The sequence below is a fragment of the Cyprinodon tularosa genome, unplaced genomic scaffold, assembly GCF_016077235.1.
Source record: "Cyprinodon tularosa strain WSP-4 unplaced genomic scaffold, ASM1607723v1 ctg430, whole genome shotgun sequence".
In the NCBI taxonomy this organism is placed as follows: domain Eukaryota; kingdom Metazoa; phylum Chordata; class Actinopteri; order Cyprinodontiformes; family Cyprinodontidae; genus Cyprinodon; species Cyprinodon tularosa.
Genome location: NW_024039153.1, coordinates 946,474 through 968,926, shown reverse-complemented (window position 1 = coordinate 968,926; position 22,453 = coordinate 946,474). Strand labels below are relative to the sequence as shown.

At 40.3% G+C, this 22,453-nt stretch overlaps 1 protein-coding gene across 1 annotated transcript in view; it reads left to right on the top strand.

Annotated features, from left to right (window-relative positions):
* The window catches only part of syne1b (spectrin repeat containing, nuclear envelope 1b), a 178,025-nt gene that overhangs the window by 119,002 nt on the left and 36,570 nt on the right, over nt 1-22,453 (top strand). Inside the window, exons 97-120 of the mRNA XM_038299516.1 lie at nt 1,160-1,354; nt 1,558-1,734; nt 2,525-2,716; nt 3,050-3,181; nt 4,874-4,974; nt 5,053-5,194; nt 5,295-5,423; nt 5,518-5,676; nt 7,239-7,448; nt 7,551-7,652; nt 7,740-7,859; nt 8,001-8,201; nt 8,749-8,922; nt 9,055-9,186; nt 9,459-9,655; nt 9,754-9,886; nt 14,618-14,800; nt 14,979-15,128; nt 15,211-15,387; nt 15,488-15,643; nt 15,739-15,894; nt 16,024-16,194; nt 16,380-16,513; nt 16,616-16,820. Coding sequence (XP_038155444.1) covers nt 1,160-1,354; nt 1,558-1,734; nt 2,525-2,716; nt 3,050-3,181; nt 4,874-4,974; nt 5,053-5,194; nt 5,295-5,423; nt 5,518-5,676; nt 7,239-7,448; nt 7,551-7,652; nt 7,740-7,859; nt 8,001-8,201; nt 8,749-8,922; nt 9,055-9,186; nt 9,459-9,655; nt 9,754-9,886; nt 14,618-14,800; nt 14,979-15,128; nt 15,211-15,387; nt 15,488-15,643; nt 15,739-15,894; nt 16,024-16,194; nt 16,380-16,513; nt 16,616-16,820 — 3,828 coding nt within the window. The remainder of the gene's footprint in view (nt 1-1,159; nt 1,355-1,557; nt 1,735-2,524; nt 2,717-3,049; nt 3,182-4,873; nt 4,975-5,052; nt 5,195-5,294; nt 5,424-5,517; nt 5,677-7,238; nt 7,449-7,550; nt 7,653-7,739; nt 7,860-8,000; nt 8,202-8,748; nt 8,923-9,054; nt 9,187-9,458; nt 9,656-9,753; nt 9,887-14,617; nt 14,801-14,978; nt 15,129-15,210; nt 15,388-15,487; nt 15,644-15,738; nt 15,895-16,023; nt 16,195-16,379; nt 16,514-16,615; nt 16,821-22,453) is intronic.

Here is a 22,453-nt window from a genome sequence, read left to right as displayed (position 1 = left end):
ACGGATCTCGTGGAGATGAATCCCCTGCTCAGTGTGAAGCTCAAACAATCCTTTGGGGAAAAGTAGATCCAGACCTCCAGTTTGAATCCCCAGCTCAGTTTGAAGCTCAGATGATCCTTTGGGGAAAAGTAGATCCAGACCTCCAGTTTGAATCCCCAGCTCAGTTTGAAGCTCAGATGATCCTTCCGGGGGGGGAAGGTCCAAAACATCCAGTTTTCAGGATGACTTCCTGCCGAGAGGCAAATACAAAAAACAATGTTAAGACTCAGGTTGAAGAAAACTCAGTTTGACTCAGCAAAACTCAGCTTGGCTAGAGTACTCAAAACTGGCAAACACTCTGCCGTGAGGTAGTGGCAGTCAGCAGCTTAAGAGTCCTCTGGTAATGAGGCAACCATCCGCAGGTGTGTGAGAAGGCCAACGAGAACCAGGCACCATCTGGTGGTGGAGGGAATACAAACAAAAACACAACCCACACAGACTGGATTCCTAACACTTTCCCTGTTTGTTCAAAGTTGGTAGATGTAATTTCAGATGTAACTTGTGTATTTTGTTTACATTTTGTCTATAATTTTATACATACAAAAATTTATTGTGAGTGGCGGTAGTAACATTGTGCATTCCCTGAAAGTAACTACCTCTGTATTGTAATGCTCTCACAAGAAAAAAATAAAACAAAACATGCCATGGTAGAGGGACCCTGGGGACCTGGGTTAGGAACCACTGATCTACAACGTAGCGGATCGTTAAGGCAGGAAGTCAGTTGATTAAATGCAAAGTGGATCCGGTCAGAGAGAGCCTCTCCACAGTCAGAGCGCTCAGATGCATGTTAACATTAATTCAACCATGTCTTTCTCTTGTTGAAACCCTGTTTATGCATATTTTTGCATACAAAATGTTATTTCTCATCTTTATATTTATTATATTTAAAATAACTGAATTGAGAGCAAAGTGGAACTTCAATCACATTTATTATTTGTGTGCACAAACTTGGCCATTAAAAATTATAAACCTAATTCCAAAACAAACGATAATCTAGATTTGCTCCTTAGACCTGACATGTCTCTCATTCAGAACAATACATATTCATGGCGTAAAACTAAAGGAATTTCAGAAACAGATTAAAAAGATACCAGGCTAACCTTTGTATCGTTGTGTGCAGGATCTCATGCAGGAGATACAGAGAGTCCAGGAAGAAATCGATAGGCTGCAGGCAGGCTTCACAGAGGACATTGCTACCAATGCTGTGGACTCCGATTTGGCTGACCACCTTGCTATGCAGTCTTCTCTGGCTGTGTTGGCAGAGAGAATGGCAACCATCCATATGAAAGCTTCTGGGAAACAACAACTACTGGAGGTACATTTGTCAACACTAAGCATGGCAGCTATTCTAGGTAGAGGTTGTGTATCTAATCACTAGCATTTTATTGTTTTTCTAATCTATCAGATATTATTCACTGTTTAGCATATGTTTATTTACTTATTATTTTTTATTTTATTTTTCTAAATAAACAACATTTAAAAATGTTTATTACATTTATTTATTTTGGCTGGTTGCAGGAGCGCGCCACTGACAATATGGAGGTTCAGCATCAGGAGCGAGCTTTGCAGACGTATCTCACCCAAGCAGCTGAGCTGGATGAGTGGTTGACCAGAACTCGAACTGCTGCAATGCCCATTCTTCACACTAGTCCTGCAGACGAGACGGATGAAAAATATCAGCTCACAGAATGCCAGGTAAGGACTGAAATATAAATATATTAAATGAACTGAGTAAAAGGGGCAGTGTTTTGTAAAAGTAGTCATAGAAAAGGTATTTTTACATGTGGAAAGTGATTTATCTGGTATAATTTTTAAACATTTATATTTTCATTTGAATATTTTGCTCACTACATACTGGTACAGAGAGGGCCGCAGCTTTACAGAGAGTAAACAACAGGGTTAGCAAAGTTAAAGCCACATTCAGATGGTAGGCCTGCTAAGTGACTGCAGCACCATCCTTAAGAAGATTATACCCAGGTCTCTGAGGGACAGAGGCGTGACAGAAACATGGGGAGGGGTTATCACAATTAAAACAGCTTGCTATTTGTGCCAGTGACAAAGCTACTTGAATATCCAAGTGGGCGCAGTGAGGAACAGACAGGAGGGCGGGGAAGAGGGTGAACCTGCTGCCACTCAGCAGCTCAAAGGAGAAGCAATGATCTTGGAAAACTAACGCGTGCTCAGAAAAGGAAACATCACATATCATTGGGCACTGTTGAGCTTAGGGACTTAAAAGGATGTTTACCGCAAGAGAATCATTATTAAATGTATCTGAGAGGCTGTGCATTGCAGAGCAGGGTGCGTGAAGGATTACCGCTAATATGTTAAACAGGAGCAAAGGTTGGGAAGGTGGGACAAGGATGAGGGCTTTCTCTGCCCTGTGGCCGGGGAAAGCTGCCAGGCCCGGAGGGTCTGTTGTGTAGATCGAGGAGATCAAAAGGGAGACGTCATGTTTGAGCTGGCCTCTCTGCTCCTGCTTCTGCAGAACATGCTGGTGGAGATTGAAGAAAAGGTGCTGGCCCTCACAGAGCTGTCGGTGCGCAGCGAGAACCTGCTGCGGGAGGGCCGAACAGACACCAGAGAGGAGGCTGAGGAGTTGGCTGCAAGGTTACGCACGTTAAAGGGTGGTTTAATGGAGCTACAGAGAATTCTACAGGACAAACAGCTTAACATGCAGGTGAGCAGACCGCCTGCTTAAACGATGGGATGCACTGATGCATAATACACAACAATGTCTTTCATTCTGCTTTGTTTTTATACCAGTGACATCACTGGGCCTTTTTCAAAAACCATGGTTGCTTAAACCTACTGTTTTATATTTTAATTGTCTTGTTGTTTGAAGCTTTTTCTTCTAAGAATGAAGCAATTATAGCTTTATGTGTTTTTGTGGCTTTTGTTTCTGTCTTGTTCTATTTTTAATTTAACTACAGTATGGAAATGGTTCCACATTTGGTCATCTTAGATCTTAGCCTGTTTTACAGGCTCTAAACTGCTGCTGCTGCTTTTACAGGGTTCACTACAGGAGCCAGAAGATAGTGAATCAGACTCCAGTCTTTCTTCAAGTTCCAGTGTGCAGGACTGGCTGGCCCAGGCTCGGACCACACGGACACAACACCATGAAGACAGTCTGCAGAGACAGAAGGTACTGTTATGGTTAATTAGTCCTGCATACTAGTAAAAATGGGAGATTTCTGTGTCTTACTGATAACTCTTCCCCTTAGCTGTGGAGCTCTGTAGCTCCTTAAAAGTTAACAATATGATTCATGCCTGGCTTGTTCATTTAGGTGAATGACAGTTTATTTTTAATTTTCAATTATCACTATTTATAATGCTATTAATAATTAACACAAGTAATGACTGATCCCTTTGGATTTTCTACCAAGGTGAGCTTGTTACACTTTCAATATTTATTTTTTAGGGCTACAGCCCTTGATTATTTGGTAATGGATTAATCTACCAATAATATTGAATAAAATAATCTTAAAAGAAAAAAATCTTACCTAAAAAAAATAGTGTTGGATCTTAAAGGCATAGTGGACAATTTTTCAGGGTATGTAGGTGAGAAAGATAAAGGCCCGTTGTGAAAAACCTAACCCGCCTGGTCTAGAATAATCTCCCAAATACACCCTAGTCTTATTTTTTTCCTCTGAGATGTTTCTTTTCTCATAAACTCATAAGAACGTTTGCTTCGCGCAAACATTTTCAAAGCATACAATGTGTGTACGGCCAATCAGGAGGAGGCTCACAGAAGAGGTTTGTCTCTGCCCGACTGTCAAAACATATTTTGCTTCCTGCATGAAGAAAGCTGTCCGCAAGCAAAGGTGCTGAACAGAAACACGTGCGAAAGTGGAACGCTGTGGCACACTCGTGGAGAGATCCCAAGCCAAGCAAGCGTGGGATGCCTACATGGTGCTATTTTCTCTTCCCAAAGCCTTCCTGCGTGCAGATTTTTCTGTTCTCTGTCATTTTGGCATAAATGTGACACAAAGCAAAGCAAAAAATAGATGTAAAAAAATGTTTTGCTTATTTTAAACACATCTTATATGTCTGTAAGAAAACCTACATTCAGTGGTCAGAATACCACTTCATGAGTTCTGGATACTAAGTGTAGCTTAATTACTTAATTATTTACAAGTATTAAATAAGTGCATTATTTTTTAATTATCAATTAATTACAATTGATCATGTTTTTCATTTCATCCCTTGTTTTGAATATTTTTTTTAAACCTAAAGCCTTTATAGGTCTCTGAGTAAAATACTTTGTCATTCAAAAATTCCAATTCAAGAGTGTAATTGGAGGAGATAACAAGACTATTGTAACATAAAAAAATATATATTTTCATACCAAAATATCAAAGTCAATGTAATAATAAAAAAAAAATGCTGCTACAAGAAATTTGCTGGTAGATTTTTTTTTACTTTTTAGCTCTTTAACTATTGTTTTTTACACAGTAAACAACATTAGATTACTGGTGCTATTCTATGAAGCAGTTCAACTCACCTTTAAGACAGACCCTGCAGACACTGCAGACCACGTTTGACTTTGCTATTTTGCATGTTTGCTACAAAGTGGTGTTTATATTCAAATTACCAAAAAATGGGAACTTGGACAATTAAAGGTTATAAAGAATGTCTTTAAATTTACTGTAATTCATCACTTTGTGCTGGTCTGTCACGTGACATTTGTGACAGCAGAACATAAAAAAGTTATGCATTATGGATGTGTAACGTAAGGCGCACTCACTATAGAGAATAATGGAAGGTTATACAGTTGTATCAAAATAAATGAATGAAGTAATCTTATTTTCATTAATCTGTGTGTGTCTTTGTGAAGGATCTGGAAGAGCAGCTTGCAGAGCAGAAAAAGCTGCTTCAGTCAGTCGCCAGCAGAGGGGAGGAAATTCTCATCCAGCAGTCATCACCCAGTAGTTCCAGGTATCTTAGGAACACGCCTCTAATTAGATTGTGCTTCACTAAAACAGCACTAATCACACATGTGCTTCTTTTCTGCAGCACTACGGAGCCATTTTCCCCGGCAGCTTTGTCTGAGAGCAGAGCAGACCAGATGAAGCAGAGATGGGAAAGCCTCGGACTTGAGCTCAGAACTAAATTACAGCTTTTACAAAAAACTCTGGAGCAGGACCAGAAGCAGCCAGTACTACATAGTTTATTCATCTATTGATTTATTTATGTTCACACTGAGTATGACAGAGAACGTCTTAATGTGTTTTTGGTTGGCCTCTGTTTGTTTGCAGGTGTTTTCTAGAGCTACTCGTGTAACATCAGCTGGGCCAATGTTTAAAGGAGACACCAAACCCGATAACTCCTCTCTGCAAACTCTCTATGACAGCTTCAGACAGACGGTTGAAGAAATGACCACTCAGGTTATCCCCTTTCTGATACTTATTCCTTCTAACGTGTGTTGCAGGTAAATATCGATTTGGTAACGTTCTTTTCCCCGTGCATGTTTCTACAAAGGCTGGCGGTGGAGCTGAAACACAGGTGGCTCAGATGGAGCAGCAGCTCTTCACAGCCGTGTCAACCACTTCCTCCTGGCTGGATGGTGTCGAAAACAACGTCTTCTCCAGCCCGGTGCTCTTAGCTGAAAATTCAGAGACCCAATTACAGAATCAAGAGGTAGAACATTTACATTTTTCTCTAGCTATATTGTAAAGGCACAATATTCCATCAGAATAAGGTAACTTTATGTATCAGTAATCAAGCCATAAACATTTAGCCCATATGGGCAATGACAGTGACACCTGCATGGGGTGTTTGCTGGTTATCTATCTTCAAGCAGGAGGTTGTTCATCAGTCTGCTCACCTGGTGGTGAGTTGGATCTGCTAGGTGGTGAGGGAGCAGGCCAAATCCTGTAGCAAATGTCTGCTGGGACTGTCTGGCAGACATCTGGGGCTGTGAGATATTCTGTGTGGACAAAGAGCTGCTATTGTCAATGCAGCTGTCAATAGCTATTATTGCAAGGTTAGTGATGCCCTTTGTAGCAGCTAACCCCAAACCTGGTGGTGGACACTGGTATTAGGTGAATCCTGAGGCACAAATGGCCACGGGCACCATAGACCTCCATTATTTGAATGTCAGCAGACAGCAAGAAGCCTCCCAGATCTCCAGATGCATTTGAGATATCAAAAAAGTACTCCAGAGTGTTGTTCAGCATGGGGGTGAGTAGAAAATGAAGGCTAATCATGTTTTGGGTGTACTATTCCTTTAATAGATGACATGGTTCTGCTGGCTCCTTCAAATAACAACCTACAGTTTGGCCTGAAAGGATGAAGCTCCTCTGATGTCAGAATTCTCGACCAGTGAAGGGTTGCTTGCCCTCTCCCTGTCAGGGGAGGGCGCTGAGGCTTGCTGTTCTGAGCTTAAAGCCTTAGCTCTCGATATACCAAGCGGTTTATGCTCCTTTCCACGTTTATGGTCAGGAAATGTTGCCTCTGAGTAAAAGGGTGAGATGCAAGAAGCTGAATTAGCTTTCTCCAAAGAGAGAGCCAGCTGGAGCTCGGTGCCTGTTTTGTCATTTTTTAACCACTGCCTCTGATAATATAAACCCTCTCAGTTCATCATCAGTTCGTATGAAATCCTACGAAAAGTTATGCACCGTAATTTCGTACTTTTAGACGTTTTTTTCGTGGTATTTCGTCGTATTTTTACGTCTTGCCTCAAGACAAGATATCCTTGCGCATCTTACGCACCATTCAATAACATAGAATTTAACATACAATTAACCCTGACCCTAACCCAACCCCTAACCCTAAGATACAAAACAGCAAGCAACGTAGTTAGAGACATGAAGAAGTAATTATTGCACTGTTTTTCCCAGTTTTACGTCCTTCCACGGATCTGCTTTTTTCGTCTGTTTTTTCGAGGAAAAACGTCAAAAACGTACGAAATACTGTGCATAACTTTTCGTACGATTTCATACGAACTGATAATGAGAATATGTTGACCCTCTCCAGGCCAATAAACGCCTCCTCCATTCAATGATTATTTTCTCTTTTGAACAGAAGACAACTTTTAATTCCAGAGTTCAGCACATTATTCTATATTTAGACATTTTCGTAAAGAATTTTAACATTCGTGAGAGGTCAGATCTGAGGTTTTGTTTGCACTGTACGTCTTTATTAAACTGTAAAGCAGATTGTACTTTTTCTAAAGGAAATTTTTTTTTTTTTTTTTGCAGAACCTTGAAAATGAAGTGAGACATCTGACAGAAGAGGTTAAGCTCAGCCAGGCTCTGCTAGCCGGATCTTCCAGGTTAAAACGTGAAGACCAGGTGCTGCTGGAAGACAATCTGGACTGCCTTAAAGAGAGATTAGGAACTATTGGTGATGCTCTGGCTCAACGACTTGACCACATGAGGACCCGAGCACATGAGCTCACTGCCTACCAGGTTTAGCTTTGATATATTTATTTTTTTATGCTTCTTTGATTAGTAGCCCTGTTATTGCACATGGTAGCAGTCAATCATAAGTCATATTTCATCTTTAAACAGACTGAGCTGCAGCTTCTCCAAACTGCTTTAATTGAGACCAAATGCCAGATCCTCCAAGCCCTAGCCGGAGCAATGGATAGACCAGCTTCGAAGCAAATGGAGGTAATGAATTTAAAGTACCATGCTCTCATTATGAAAGGCAAAAATACTCCAAGAAAAAGAGAAAAATATGCCATTCCTATCTTCAAGGTCATTGCAAGTGCCGAGGAAACCTTGAAAGATTTTGAGCAGAGAATCACAGAGCTGAAAACCAGAGGAGCAGCACTGCAGGCAGATCAGATTTCAGCAAACAAATTGCTTAAACTGCAGGTAAATGATGATGCAGATTATATTCAAGTGTATTCTGAGCTGCTTCAAATCAGTTTTTCCCTTTTTGTTCTGTATTGAATCACTATTATTTTTTTGGCAAACAAAGAATCAACAAAACAGCATTTTTTTTTCTGCATGTAGGATTCATATGAGGAGCTATTGATGACAGTGGGTTCGAGACGCGGCGGGCTGAACCAAAACATCGCTCTGAAGGAGCAGTATGAGCGTGCTCTGCAGGACTTGACTGACCTGGTTGACACAGCAAAGGACAAAATGGCGGCTGATCAGAGAATTGTCGTTAGCTCTGTGGAGGAGGTGCAAAGTCATCTTGACAAGCATAAGGTAGTTTCAGTTTTACAGTGATTAGTATTTATACACCCTGCTTTTTCCCACCTTAACATGTTAATATCACAAAATTTTATGCATATTTGGGGAAACTTACATGAAAAACTAAATATTTCATAGTTGTTAAGTTGAAAGAAAAAGGGTTCATGATGTTTGGTATTTCTGTAGGCGTTTATTTCAATGTAATTTAGTTTTATTCTGCAGCATATAGATCCATGTTTGGCTGTAGTATTTAGTATTAAGGGATTATACATACTTGTGAATTGAATACAATTGAATTACAAAATGTAGTGAATAATTCAATAATGAAAGTGAACTATATTATGCACATAGCGGTTATAAAGTACTCAGTACAATCTTCATGTTGTCTTAAGCTATGTTTTTGTCTTTCATGTAAAACTGGATTAAATATATTTAAGGTTATGTTCTAAAATGACAAAATGTTCCAGTGGAGTGAATAATACCTACAGTCATTGTTAGAGAGGAAGCCTTGGTGAATTAGGAAAAAATCAGCTGATTGAATTGTTTGTCATCCTGTTTTTAGGAGTTTTTCCAGGGTCTAGAGTCCCACATGATTCTAACAGAGACCTACTTTAGAAAGATCAGTTGCCTCATGCTTCCCAAAGAAAACCAAACCTTGGAGGAAACGCTTGCTGAGACCCGGCGGGTCCTAAAAGAAGCACACAGTAAAGGTGTTGAGCTGGAAAGCATCCTGGAGGTGAGAAAAATGCTATTTTTTTTTTACCTTTATGAAAACAAATATCAACACATAAGCAATCATATTTTATATTCTGCCACTCAGATTGTATTTGTTAATGGTTACCTTTCCTGTCTCTCATTTTTCTAACAGACTTGGTGCCGTTTAGTGCAGGACTACCAGAATCTGAACCGGCAGCTAGAAGCAGTAGAAGGCAGCATCCCTTCTGCTGGTCTGGTGGAAGAAACTGAAGACAGATTAATGGACAGAATCTCCTTGTATCAGGTGCAGCATATCAGTTTCATTTTAAGGGAACAACATGCTCCTATTTAATACGTTAGTTGACCTGGTTGCTTTAATATAATTATTTTAAATTGCCAGTTGCCTTTTAAAATAAAAAATACTGTTCTGCTATTCAGTCGTTTACTAGAACTTAATTTTGCAGATTAAAGATTTAAGCACATTCGGGGTTGATTTGATTTTGCTCATATCCTTTCCAGTTTCCACCCATCAATTAAAGAAAAATGTTTTTGTTTCCGTGGTTCCACTTGTTATAGGGTCTAAAGGGAAGACTGACAGAGCACCAACACAAGCTCCACCAGGTGCTGGATGATGGTAGACATCTGTTACAGTCAGTTAGCTGTCCAACACTGGAGAATCAGCTGGCGCTGTTAGGGGAACACTGGCTTAACAATACAACCAAGATCAACAAGGAACTGCAGCGCCTGGAGGCAATCCTGAAACACTGGACCAGGTCAGAAACACTTAGACTGCTTTTAACGAACTCACCAGACTTGGATATCGTCATTAACGTAGGGTATTTCATTTTTATCTGAATGTTGTTTTCTGTAGGTATCAAAAGGAGTGTGTGGAGATCAGTGAGTGGCTCCAGTCTGCCCTGGAACGTCTGGAGTTTTGGAGCATGCAGGCCGTCTTAGTCCCACAGGAGCTGGAAACTGTCAAGGACCATCTAGCTGCCTTTCTTGTAAGGCCAAATAAATTCACTTTTTCATAAATAGCACAACTATATCTATACACTCACCGGCCACTTTATTAGGTACCCCATGCTAGTAACGGGTTGGACCCCCTTTTGCCTTCAGAACTGCCTCAATTCTTCGTGGCATAGATTCAACAAGGTGCTGGAAGCATTCCTCAGGGAGTTTGGTCCATATTGACATGATGGCATCACACAGTTGCCGCAGATTTGTCGGCTGCACATCCATGATGCGAATCTCCCGTTCCACCACATCCCAAAGATGCTCTATTGGATTGAGATCTGGTGACTGTGGAGGCCATTTGAGTACAGTGAACTCATTGTCATGTTCAAGAAACCAGTCTGAGATGATTCCAGCTTTATGACATGGCGCATTATCCTGCTGAAAGTAGCCATCAGAAGTTGGGTACATTGTGGTCATAAAGGGATGGACATGGTCAGCAACAATACTCAGGTAGGCTGTGGCGTTGCAACGATGCTCAATTGGTACCAAGGGGCCCAAAGAGTGCCAAGAAAATATTCCCCACACCATGACAGCACCACCACCAGCCTGAACCGTTGATACAAGGCAGGATGGATCCATGCTTTCATGTTGTAGACGCCAAATTCTGACCCTACCATCCGAATGTCGCAGCAGAAATCGAGACTCATCAGACCAGGCAACATTTTTCCAATGTTCTATTGTCCAATTTCGATGAGCTTGTGCAAATTGTAGCCTCAGTTTCCTGTTCTTAGCTGAAAGGAGTGGCACCCGGTGTGGTCTTCTGCTGCTGTAGCCCATCTGCCTCAAAGTTCGACGTACTGTGCGTTCAGAGATGCTCTTCTGCCAACCTTGGTTGTAATGGATGGTTATTTGAGTCACTGTTGCCCTTCTATCAGCTCCAACCAGTCTGGCCATTCTCCTCTGACCTCTGGCATCAACAAGGCATTTCCGCCCACAGAACTGCCGCTCACTGGGTGTTTTTTCTTTTTCGGACCATTCTCTGTAAACCCTAGAGATCGTTGTGCGTGAAAATCCCAGTAGATCAGCAGTTTCTGAAATACTCAACAATCATGCCACGTTCAAAGTCACTCAAATCACCTTTCTTCCCCATACTGATGCTCGCTTTGAACTGCAGGAGATTGTCTTGACCATGTCTACATGCCTAAATGCACTGAGTTGCCGTCATGTGATTGGCTGCTTAGAAATTAAGTGTTAACGAGCAGTTGGACCGGTGTACCTAATAAAGTGGCCGGTGAGTGTATATTTACAATAGAAATATCAAAAACACCCTCAATTCAATTCAATTTATTTATATAGCGCGAAATTCACAACACGTGTCATCTCAAGGCACTTTACAGTTCAACCAGATCATACAGTCAAATTGATACAAAGTTTTCTATCTAAGGAAAACCAGTTGATTGTATCGACTCATTGACTCAAATACAATCCCTCACACTAAGCATGCTTGTAGCGACAGTGGAGAGGAAAAACTCCCTTTTAACAGGAAGAAACCTCCAGCAGAACCAGGCTCAGTGTGAGCGGCCATCTGCTGAGGCCCACTGGGGTTCAAGGAGACAGAAGCAGAGACACAAAAAGCAGCTGTAAAAGGCGGCCCCGTCCAGGAAACACACAGCCAGGCAGACGAGCTCCGAGCCCGCTCCCATGTCAGAGGATGAAGAGAGCACATCCACTCAGTCACGGTCAGAGAAACAGGACCACACTGGAAAACAGCCCGATCTAAATCAATCTCAGATATTTAAGCATCGATTTAAAACATAGAAATTAGTAGAAGAAAAAAATATTAAAGTAAGACCCTGAGATTGTTTTATAGCAGTTAGTTTTCTGTTCCCAAAATCGCCCCCACTGAGGGGAATATATCACTGCTCTGGGTCAGCATCTGCCTTCGACTGCTGCAGTTTCCTTCATGCTGGGTTCTGCCCTTTAACCTTTGTGTAACTCACATACAACCACTCGACACAAACAATCCTACTTCTACATACACCTAACCAGGCGCCCATTCACAACTAATCCAAATGGTTAAATGCTGTGCAAACACTGTATAATGACAGCAACATCGCCTGTCTATTTTAGGTATGTTTTTGTTGGATAGATTAAAACTGCTCTGGCACATATAGGACAGCATTTAGTACCTCAGAGTTTGTGTACGCTTTGATTTTATAAAACATTTGACTTTTTGTACTTTAGTTATTTATTTTAATGCAATCTGTAACATGTAGCAGACAGAACAAGTCATGAAAAGTTAACAGACAACATGACTAGCAGGGGAAGAAATGACTGGAATGAAATGCTGGGGATATTAGGTCAGTTAGAACTGTTTGCCATCCTTCCTCCACAAAGCTCCAACTTTACTTTACTGCAGAGATGGCAAAAGTACTCACTTTCCGTACTTGAGTAAAAGTAGAGATACTTGTGTTAAAAAATACTCTGGTAAAAGTGGAAGTACTGATTAAACTTCTTTACTCAAGTAAAAGTAACAAAGTACAGGCTTGTAAATTTACTTAAAGTATAAAAGTAAAAGTAGAAACCACTTTTTTCATGCCGTTGCCTACATTTTAAATGGATGTCTGCCAATAGGACTAGATCTCCGTTGTGTTCATTTTCAATCATCTCGTCGTCCATGCTACTATGCTAACGCCACCGGCACCAAGCTGCAATGATTTGCCGCCAATGAATACCGCCGAATCTGTCGATTCATCTTGTAGTGGTGCGTCAAATGCAACGTAGATTCCCATCCAATTAGATTGAATTTGGTATTGATGACGTGAAAAATAATAACGGTAACTCCACTGAAATGATTCAAAACTAAAGTAACGAGCCAATTTTTTTTAATGTAAGGAGTAGAAGTAAAAAGTCGCCATAAAAATAAGTGGTAAAGTAAAGCAAAAATATCAGAAAAATCTACTTGAGTACAGTAACGAAGTATTTGTACTTCGTTACTTCCCATCTCTGCTTTACTGTCCAATCTTAGCATCTTTACTTTCTGTTTTATGACTCATTTATTGTTCAAAATATGTTTCACGTCCTTAAAAATATAGGGCTGGATGTCCAGATTCCAATTATTTTTTAATAATGTGAAATAAATGTTGGGATTGCAGGTTATCTGCAAAGATTGCTGCTCTTGAATAGATTGCATGTTCCAGAGGCAGTTTGAGAGTGAAAGATGAGGTTCAAAGCCAGGAAGATGGGAGTGATAACGATAATTATTGAAAAAATTATAAATGATTTTATTAATATTTACTGTTCACTAAACAAGCCGACATGTTTTAGTTCAGTGACTTTTTTTCTTTTGCTTTGCTTTTGATTTTATGGATCGTCTGCCATCCTGCTGCATTATTCGTGGCCATCCAATGTTGACTTTTTTTCTTTATTGATATTATTTTATATTATTGCTATAGTCCAAATCTGTTGCCATGCCCACAGAGTTCCTCTCCATCCTCTGGCAGTGTGCCAATTCCTCCTTTGTGGAAACAATGGTGGCAAATATTTTGTATCAGTTTGCACCTGACTTTTAGAAGAATTCAAAAAGACACCAAAACTGCAACCTCAGTTCAGTTTTTGACTTTGATCATTTTGGTACAAATGTGTTAAATGTTAACATTTGCATTTCCTCCATCCATGAGTTTCCACAGTTAGAATATGATCTCCATATTGATGAGGGAAAACATGCAAAAAGTCTCCTTACTCTGTTTGCCGAATGGCAAACACAAATCACTTTGCACAATCTCTGGTTTGAGCATTAAAACATGTTTGCAGTAGAGACTGACACGGGAGTGGATTTTCACTCCTGTCCCGTCCCACTCCCACAGAAAAAAAAGGTGTCCCGTCCCGACCCCGGGCCAGAGTAGAAATCTAAATCCTGTCCCGTCCAACTCCTGGTGAAATTACTCCCACTCCCATCCCGCTCCCATTCAGAATGACTCCCGCTCCTGCACCACTCCCATTCGAGTCGAGTTCGTCACTAACTGTTGGTCCCTCCATTGTTGTTTTTGAGCGCGGGTGAAAAACTCAGAGCGGAAGCACTGTTGGTTTTTGGGTCGTGTAGTTTTTTTTGACTCGCATTATAGTGTAGGCTTCAAGGAAAAAAACTACAAAATGACGGCGCCAGTACTGGATTTTTTTCTTTCTATTTTATTTTATTTTTTGGCATCGATCCTAGTTTTTTTTTTAGTTACTATTGGTTTGCTCCCGCTCCCGTCTGCTCCTGTCAATGTTTAATCCTGTACCGTCCCGATCACGTGATCGTTACTAATACTGACTCCCATCCCACAGGAATCCCGTGACCCGTAGGATTCCCGAAAAAATGTCAGTGTCTAGTTTGCACCTGTTTTAAGACACCAAACCAGAGGATCAGGCACATAGAGATTTGCTTTATATTTGAGTCAGTAACAGCTTTTTGGCTACATATCTGAGGAGGTGGGCAGAGCAGGTCAAGTAGAGAAAATAGCAACAGATTTCACAACCAATATGAATCCAAAGGTTGGAACTTGACTTAGATGCTCGTGAAAATTCTAAATTATTTAACTAAATAATGTTGAAGCCTCTGTAATCATTTAACTAGCCAGCCATGCAGTTTGACTGGTGGCTTATTATTGGCTGAGCTGGGGGGACCCACAGTAGGCTTCATCTGTAACCTTGCTGCCTATCATTTAAAAGGTCAGATTAAGGCTTCCTTTGCTTATTCCCTGAAAAACATTCAGGTCATAAACTTTTCTTTCCAGGAGTTTTCAAAAGAGGTCGAAGGGAAGTCAAGTCTCAAGAGTTCAGTAGTGTCAGAGGGAAACCAGCTGCTGCGGCTAAAGAAAGTGGACACAGTGGCGCTGCGCTCTGACTTGGCTCGCATTGACAGTCAGTGGGCAGAGCTTCTCACACGCATCCCAGTGGTTCAGGAGAAACTGCATCAGGTGACGTCACATGTAGCCAACACTTAAAAGGTTTAGCTCCATCGGGGAAAATAGTAACTTTTTTTTTTACAGCTTCATTTAGAAACACATATTTCAAGCTATATTTGACTCAAAGTATTAGTCACACGTTTTTTCTCCCTTCATGTCAAGGCATGTACCATTTTTGCCCTCTTTCTAGGTCCAAATGGAGAAGCTGGCCTCACGTCATGCCATTTCTGAGCTAATTAACTGGATATCACTGATGGAGAGTGTGATTGAGGAAGACGAAGAAAACCTTAAGAGTGCCATCGGATCAAATGTCATTCAAGACTATTTGCAAAAATATAAGGTATTGTTTATTTTCATATTTCCACAAATGTATAATCTGTGGTCCAATTCTTTGGTTGACTTGCCTGTTTCCTCAATTTTAGGGATTCAGAGTCGATTTAAGCTGTAAGCAGCTGACTGTGGACTTTGTCAACCAGTCGGTTCTTCAGGTTGGTGGTCAGGATGTTGAGAGTAAGCGAAGCGACAAAACCGACTTCGCTGAGCGTCTGGGAGCCATGAATCGACGCTGGCAGATCCTGCAAGGCTGCATCAGTGAGAGGGTAAGGTCATAATAACTGAGATATCAGAGCAAATCTCTGCTATGTTCGTTCCCGTTGTGCTATAGAGTCTTAATGATTTATTTTAAATATTATATTTAAGATCCAGCTCCTCGAGAGCCTTCTAAAGATGTGGCTGGACTATGAGAGCAGCGTTCAGATCCTCAAGTCCTGGATGACAGCTCAAGAAGAGCGATTAAAGAGGAAACACAGAATAGAAGATCTGATTTCTGTGCAGAATGCTCTCAAAGACTGCCAGGTAGGTCTGACATGTTACCCAAGAACACAGCATTACCATGTTAAAATCATGTTTATGTGTTCACTAAAGAAAACTTTGTTTTGATACGGATTTAGGAAATGGAAGAGCTGCTGAAAGATAAAGAGAAAGAACTGGAAAGGGTAGAGGAGCAGGGTTGTGCTCTCGTCCAGAACAAGACAGATGAAGCCTGTGCTATCGTCATGGAGACCCTCCAAAGTGTCAATCACACCTGGGCCAATCTGGACCACTTGGTGATTAGATTATTTTAATCCATCAGATTGTCGTGTTTTATTCCAGTTGCCTGTATATCCTCTTAGTCACTGATGTCTGTTCAGGTCTGATCTTTCCCGGTTTGTGTTTTCTCATTTTATGGTTAACAGATAGGACAGTTAAAGATCAGCCTGACTTCAGTTTTGGATCAGCGGAGCCTGTATAAACGGGCTTCAGAGGAGATCAACGGCTATCTGATGGAAGGAAGATATTCTGTATCACGTTTCCGCCTCCTCACTGGCTCCCTGGAGGCTGTTCAGCTGCAGGTGCAAAGTTTGCAGGTACTTAAAGATAAAGTTTCTTGTTTATTGAGCATATTAAGTATAAGAATATTGGTATATTCTTTTAACCAATTGTGTACTTTGCAGTTTTTTTATTCACTTTCTAGAACTTAGTAATTTTCTAAGAATCTTCCTTTTCTGTCTTCTCATAAACTAACCTCTATATGCATGTTTCTCCTGTTAAGGATCTCCAAGAAGAACTGGAGAAACAGGAAAGCAGCCTGAGAAAGTTTGGTGCTGTGACACATCAACTGCTGAGGGAGTGTCATCCTTCAGTGTCAGATACCCTCAACAATGCCCTCAAGGATGTCAATGCAAGGTGATTTACAGATATTTTTTGTTCTTTTCCTTGCTAGCCTGTAAAAACCAAGCTTTTTTATTTGATCATAACTAATAACATGCTGATAATTTACACAATTAGATGGACTGGCCTACTGGAGGAGATAGCAGAGCGTCTTAAGAGCAGTAAAGCTCTGCTTCAGCTGTGGCAGCGCTACAAAGAACTTCATGAGCAAAGCTGCAGCAGCATTCAGCTTCAGGAGGAAAACGCTGACCAGCTCCTGAAGAGCACCTGCAGAAAGGACATTGCTGATGAGGAAGTTTCCAACTGGATCCGAGAATGCAGCGTGAGTTAGTGCACAATGATGGGTTTTACTTTAAAGGAAAAGTCCAGTCAGCAGGGAATGATCAATGGATCATTATTTATACATGAAATTCATACATTCGCAGTGATTTAATAAATTTAGCATTAATCAGTAAAAGAATAAAAATAATAATTTTCGTCATGGACTGGCCATTTCCCCCAAATATAGTAGCCCCTCCCTCCTGCCATCTTCCAGCAGTGACGTCACGGTGCGGTAAGCCTAGCGCCATTCTCCCCGCTTTACAAGCTAAATCAATGGGAACTACTAGACACATCTGCAATCAGCAACAATTATTGAAGATTTCCAGAGGACTTCACCATTGAAATTCACCAGAGCTATAGTGAAACTGACAATGCCCACGTGCATGGCAGCTGGATGCTGGAATACATCGGGTAAAAGTGAAAAAAAAATTAGTTATTCCACCTTTCTGATTCCTGATCCTCCACGGACGGGTTGGTCGTTGGATCGCCAACTTGAAGAGGGAGGATTTGCCATCGAACTTCTGGCCAGAGAAAAAACCTGTAATATGTAGCCAACATTTGGAAGAAGAATGTTTTCAAGATGACTTGGATAATAGCGCGTTGTGACAAACACCAGATACAGCACTGGGACTTGATCAACAGCCGATACCGCACCGTGACGTGTGACGTCCCAGTAGGTCTCCGGTGTAGGTACCAGATTGACTCGGGCTGCCAGATTGACTCGGGGGCCTGCGCCTTTTGATGACGTCACAATACATAATTGTTTTAACGTTTGCACAATTGCGCAAAACATTTTGATTGGTCTGGACAGCTTACTAAAGTAATTATAGCGTGGTGTAGGTTTTATTCGAAAGCGGGATTGCGGTTTGTAAACCGACAATTTTACGAAGAAATTCTCCCTGCGCCTTCCGATGACGTCACCGAATTCGCCATGGGCCTTGCGCCTCCCGATGACGTCACATTATGGCAACGCCACTCAAACAAACTACATTGAGCCCGCATTGAGGTCTGCATTTGTAACGAGAATAAATTCAGGAGAATGAAGCTAAAGGGATACAAAAAATAAACTTGTAATATTACAAAAACAAAAATACTACGAATACAAAGTATATTCAGAGATTAAAGTCCCTCTGATACTGTTTAAGTGACTGAGAAACTGCAGATTTGCCACATTTAAGATGGCGGACGCTCTGACGCATCTCAGCATAGGCAGATGTAATCTGTAAAAAAAAAAAAATTTAATGTTTTAATGTATTATAGGTATTTGGTCAATTAACGGACAGTGCCAAAAGATTACCGTTTATTGGCTAAATAAACTAGATTTGTGACAAATAGAGACCGCGGGCGCAATGTAGTTTGTTTGAGTGGAGTTGCCATATCGTTACGAGTGGCGTTGCCATATAGTGACGGGCGGAGTTGCCATATTATGACGTCATCAAAAGGCGCAGGCCCCCGAGTCAATCTGGCAGCCCGAGTTAATCTGGTACCTACACCGGTAAAGCACATTCACATGAAATTTGAATAATATTGAAAACACTGATCATTTATTGAACAGTATGTAACAATTTCATATTTAAAGTATTTTCAGAAGTTTCAGTTCTGAATAATATGACCGGACTTTTCCTTTAAGAGATTTTTGATGTGCAGGAATCTTTTTAATCTTCAATTTTACTGCATGCAGTGTTGTAAATTATAAATACAAATTGGTTTAATTTTTGTACATATCATGTAACAACTGCTGACAAAGGAATAAAACAAAATAAATCAGGAATAGCTCTGAAGTTATAAATGCAAATCTTCGGTACTGGTGTAGAGTTAACTCAAGTTGCGGAATCTTTTTGTATAATTGCGCATGATTTATGTTAATCTAAAAGTTATTCTAAAATGTATGTAGCCTGACCAAAGCCCACTGCAGACAAAATTCACCCCCCCCCCTGCATTCCTCCTCCTACATGCTCAGAAGGAGAAGACACATCCTCCTCTGCTGTATTCTCCAAATTTTAAACACTGCAGCTAGACAGGCACTTTTTGGAAGCGCGGATTTAGCTTTTACAGTTTGCATAGAAGATTTTAAGCTGAATATAATCAGGTGAAGCTAAAATTATGAAGATCTGGATAGACCAAATTCATGGAGAATCTTTTTTTTTATTCTTAAATGCAAATGTGTGTATATTTGTTTTACAATTTCGGCATAAGAAATACTCTGAATGGGTTAGAGTCAGTATATCTCCAGTTATGGATAAATCAATTACTAAACTAGTTGTTTATAATTTCATTGTTCGGTTAATTATAATTGATCGATTAATTTTTTCAGCCCTACGCATTACCTTTGCCTACAAAAACTGCGTGCATCATCAGACACAACATGCTGGCAGACACGCTTAAAAGACAGTTAAATTCAGTTGCATGTGCGGCATAAAGATCTTTTACAGTGCAGATGTTACTGCATCCACACTGACACATGCAGTTTTAAGTACAGCTGATTCCAACAAAGTCCCGTCTCTTGACTGAGCAGCAGTTACCTTCAGAAACAGCTTATGAGGCAAATACAGGAGTGTTCTTAACCAGCTGACCCTCTCTGCATGCAGCCAGAAGAGGTTAATCTGGAAGAATGGCTGTGAGACACAGTGCCTTGGTTATATTCAGAGGACATCCTTCCTCTAGAGACCAGAGTCAGAGCTACCAGCCTTTAATGACTTGGGTAATGAAATGTAAGCGTCTGATGACTGCTCCTTGGTGGGATTATACCTCATTTATCCAATCACATATCTGGGGTGAAGTATGAGACATTGAATCTTGATACAGGTGGATTTTAACCGTAATTTGTTCACCTCTTTAGCTCAGACTTGCTTTGTTGTCTGTCTAAAGATGCACTGCTAAGCAGTTTTGCTCCCACCAACGTTATTCTTGTTTTTCTAGCAGACATGTTGTTCTCCATATTCCATAGGCTGTAATAGATTCAATTTGGTCTAATAAGAACAAAATATCTCCCTTAAACTGCAGAGATTTTAAACTTCCCTTTTTTTTTTTTTTTGAAAATTGCCTTTAAGGCCACTTTTTGACATGCACGACTTATGGTTACCTTGTCTGCCAATTACCCAAGCTGCATTTTCCCTTTTCTTATTCTCAATTCCCATATAATCAATGTTACTCTTTAAGATATTAAAACATGTGAAATGTAAAATATTCAAAGGGTAAAAATATATTTGTGTAGCATTATCTTCCTTGTCTCCTCCTACATTTATAATTTATGATTCTTTTGTGTCAGGATTTGTTTGAGGGTTGTGGACCCAAAAGCAGAGGCAGGCAGGCAGGCAGAGGTTAATTTATGGTAGATTTAATGAAGAGTAACGGAAAAAAAACAAAGTCTAAACAAACAAGAAACCAGGAATCCAAAATTCAAAATATGAAAAATAAGTAGAAAACATCAGTAGATCAAGACTCAAGGAGGAAGGCTCAGGGAGACGAAGTTGGACGGTGTATGACGAGGACCCAGCAAAGAGGAACTGAAGAGAGGGTTTTTAAAGGAGACTGAGACAAAGAGAGGGCTAAGGAGGAAACTGGGAGCAGGTGTGCACAGAACAAGAGAGGGAAAGAGCTAGGGAAGAAGGAGAACATAAGAGGGCAGCAGAGAGCAACAAAAAGAAACCTGGAAGACTGGAAATAACAACAAAATGATAATTAAATTACTGATTAAAAACAAAGAACACAGCAAAATAAAAAACTAAAACCACTAACAATAGAAAACAAGGAGTAAAGCAAGACTGAACACTAAAAAGAGAAGATAACAGAACCAAGACTGAGACAGTAACTGAGAAAAGAAACAAAGAACTCAATAAACTAAGAATTAGAATCTTAGCAGCAATGATTTTATGGGATTCTTTATAAATAAGATTGATCTTATTAAAAATAAGATCATAAGCACTCCTCTATCCGCGATTGTACCTGAGGTAGTCATGGAATCTGAACCGGGTTTAGACTGCTTTGATCCAGTTGAACTCTCTGAATTAGCAAAATTATTGTCTTCATCTAAGCCTTCAACTTGTATGTTAGATCCAGTTCCAACCAGGTTATTTAAGGAGGTATTCCCTTTGATCTCCTCCTCCATTTTAGATGTGATTAATCTATCTCTGTTACAGGGATATGTACCTAAAGCTTTTAAGGTTGCTGTAATTAAACCTCTGCTTAAGAAACCGTCTCTTGACCCAGATGACTTGGTCAATTATAGACCTATATCCAATCTTCCTTTCTTATCCAAAATTCTTGAGAAAGTAGTTGCCAAACAAGTTTGCGATCACTTCCACCATAATGAACTTTTTGAAGAGTTTCAGTCTGGCTTTAGAGCTCATCATAGCACTGAAACAGCTCTGGTGAAAGTCACTAATGATATTCTCATGGCCTCAGATAATGGACTTGTATCTGTGCTCGTCCTGTTGGATCTTAGTGCTGCATTTGATACAGTTGACCATAATATTCTTTTAGAAAGACTTGAATATTTTGTTGGAATTAAAGGAACAGCACTAGACTGGTTTAAATCTTATCTATCTGATCGAATTCAGTTTGTTCATGTTAATGATAGATCTTCAACACGCTCAAAGGTTACCTGTGGAGTACCACAGGGATCAGTGCTAGGACCAATTCTCTTTACTTTATACATGCTCCCAATTGGTAGAATTATTAGACAGCATGGGATTAATTTCCACTGTTACGCTGATGATACCCAGCTATATCTGTCTATAAATCCAGATGAAGCTAACCCATTACATAGATTACAGGCATGTCTTGAAGACATAAAAACCTGGATGACTCTTAACTTTCTGCTCCTGAATGCAGACAAAACAGAAGTTATAGTCTTTGGACCAGAGTCTCTGAAAAAGAAACTGATTAGCCAGTCACTTCATTTGGATGGGATTAAACTGATTTCAGATAATAAAGTAAAAAATCTTGGTGTTATTTTTGATCAGGACCTGTCATTTAAATCCCACATCAAAGAGGTTTCTAGAATTTCCTTCTTTCATCTGAGGAACATTGCAAAAATTAGAAATATCCTGTCCAGGGGTGATGCTGAGAAACTAGTCCATGCATTTGTTACTTCAAGGCTGGACTATTGTAATTCTTTACTATCAGGAAGTCCACAAACTGTAGTTAAAAGCCTTCAGCTGATCCAAAATGCTGCAGCCAGAGTTCTAATGAAAATTAAAAAGAGAGATCATATCTCGCCTATCCTGGCTTCTCTTCATTGGCTTCCTGTTAAATCAAGAATAGAATTTAAAATCCTCCTTCTCACATATAAAGCCTTAAATGGCCAAGCTCCATCTTATATCAGAGATCTGATTGTTCCTTATGTTCCTAATAGAGCACTTCGCTCTCAATCTGCAGGTTTACTAGTGGTTCCTAGAATTTCTAAAAGTAGAATGGGAGGCAGATCTTTTAGTTATCAGGCTCCTCTCCTGTGGAACCAACTACCAGTTTTAGTCCGTGAGGCAGACACCCTGTCTACTTTTAAGGCTAGGCTTAAAACTTTCCTTTTTGATAAAGCTTATAGTTAGGGTGGCTCAGGTTATCCTGAGCTATCTCTATAGTTATGCTGCTATAGGCTTAGACTGCTGGAGGACATAGACCCCCATTTCATCA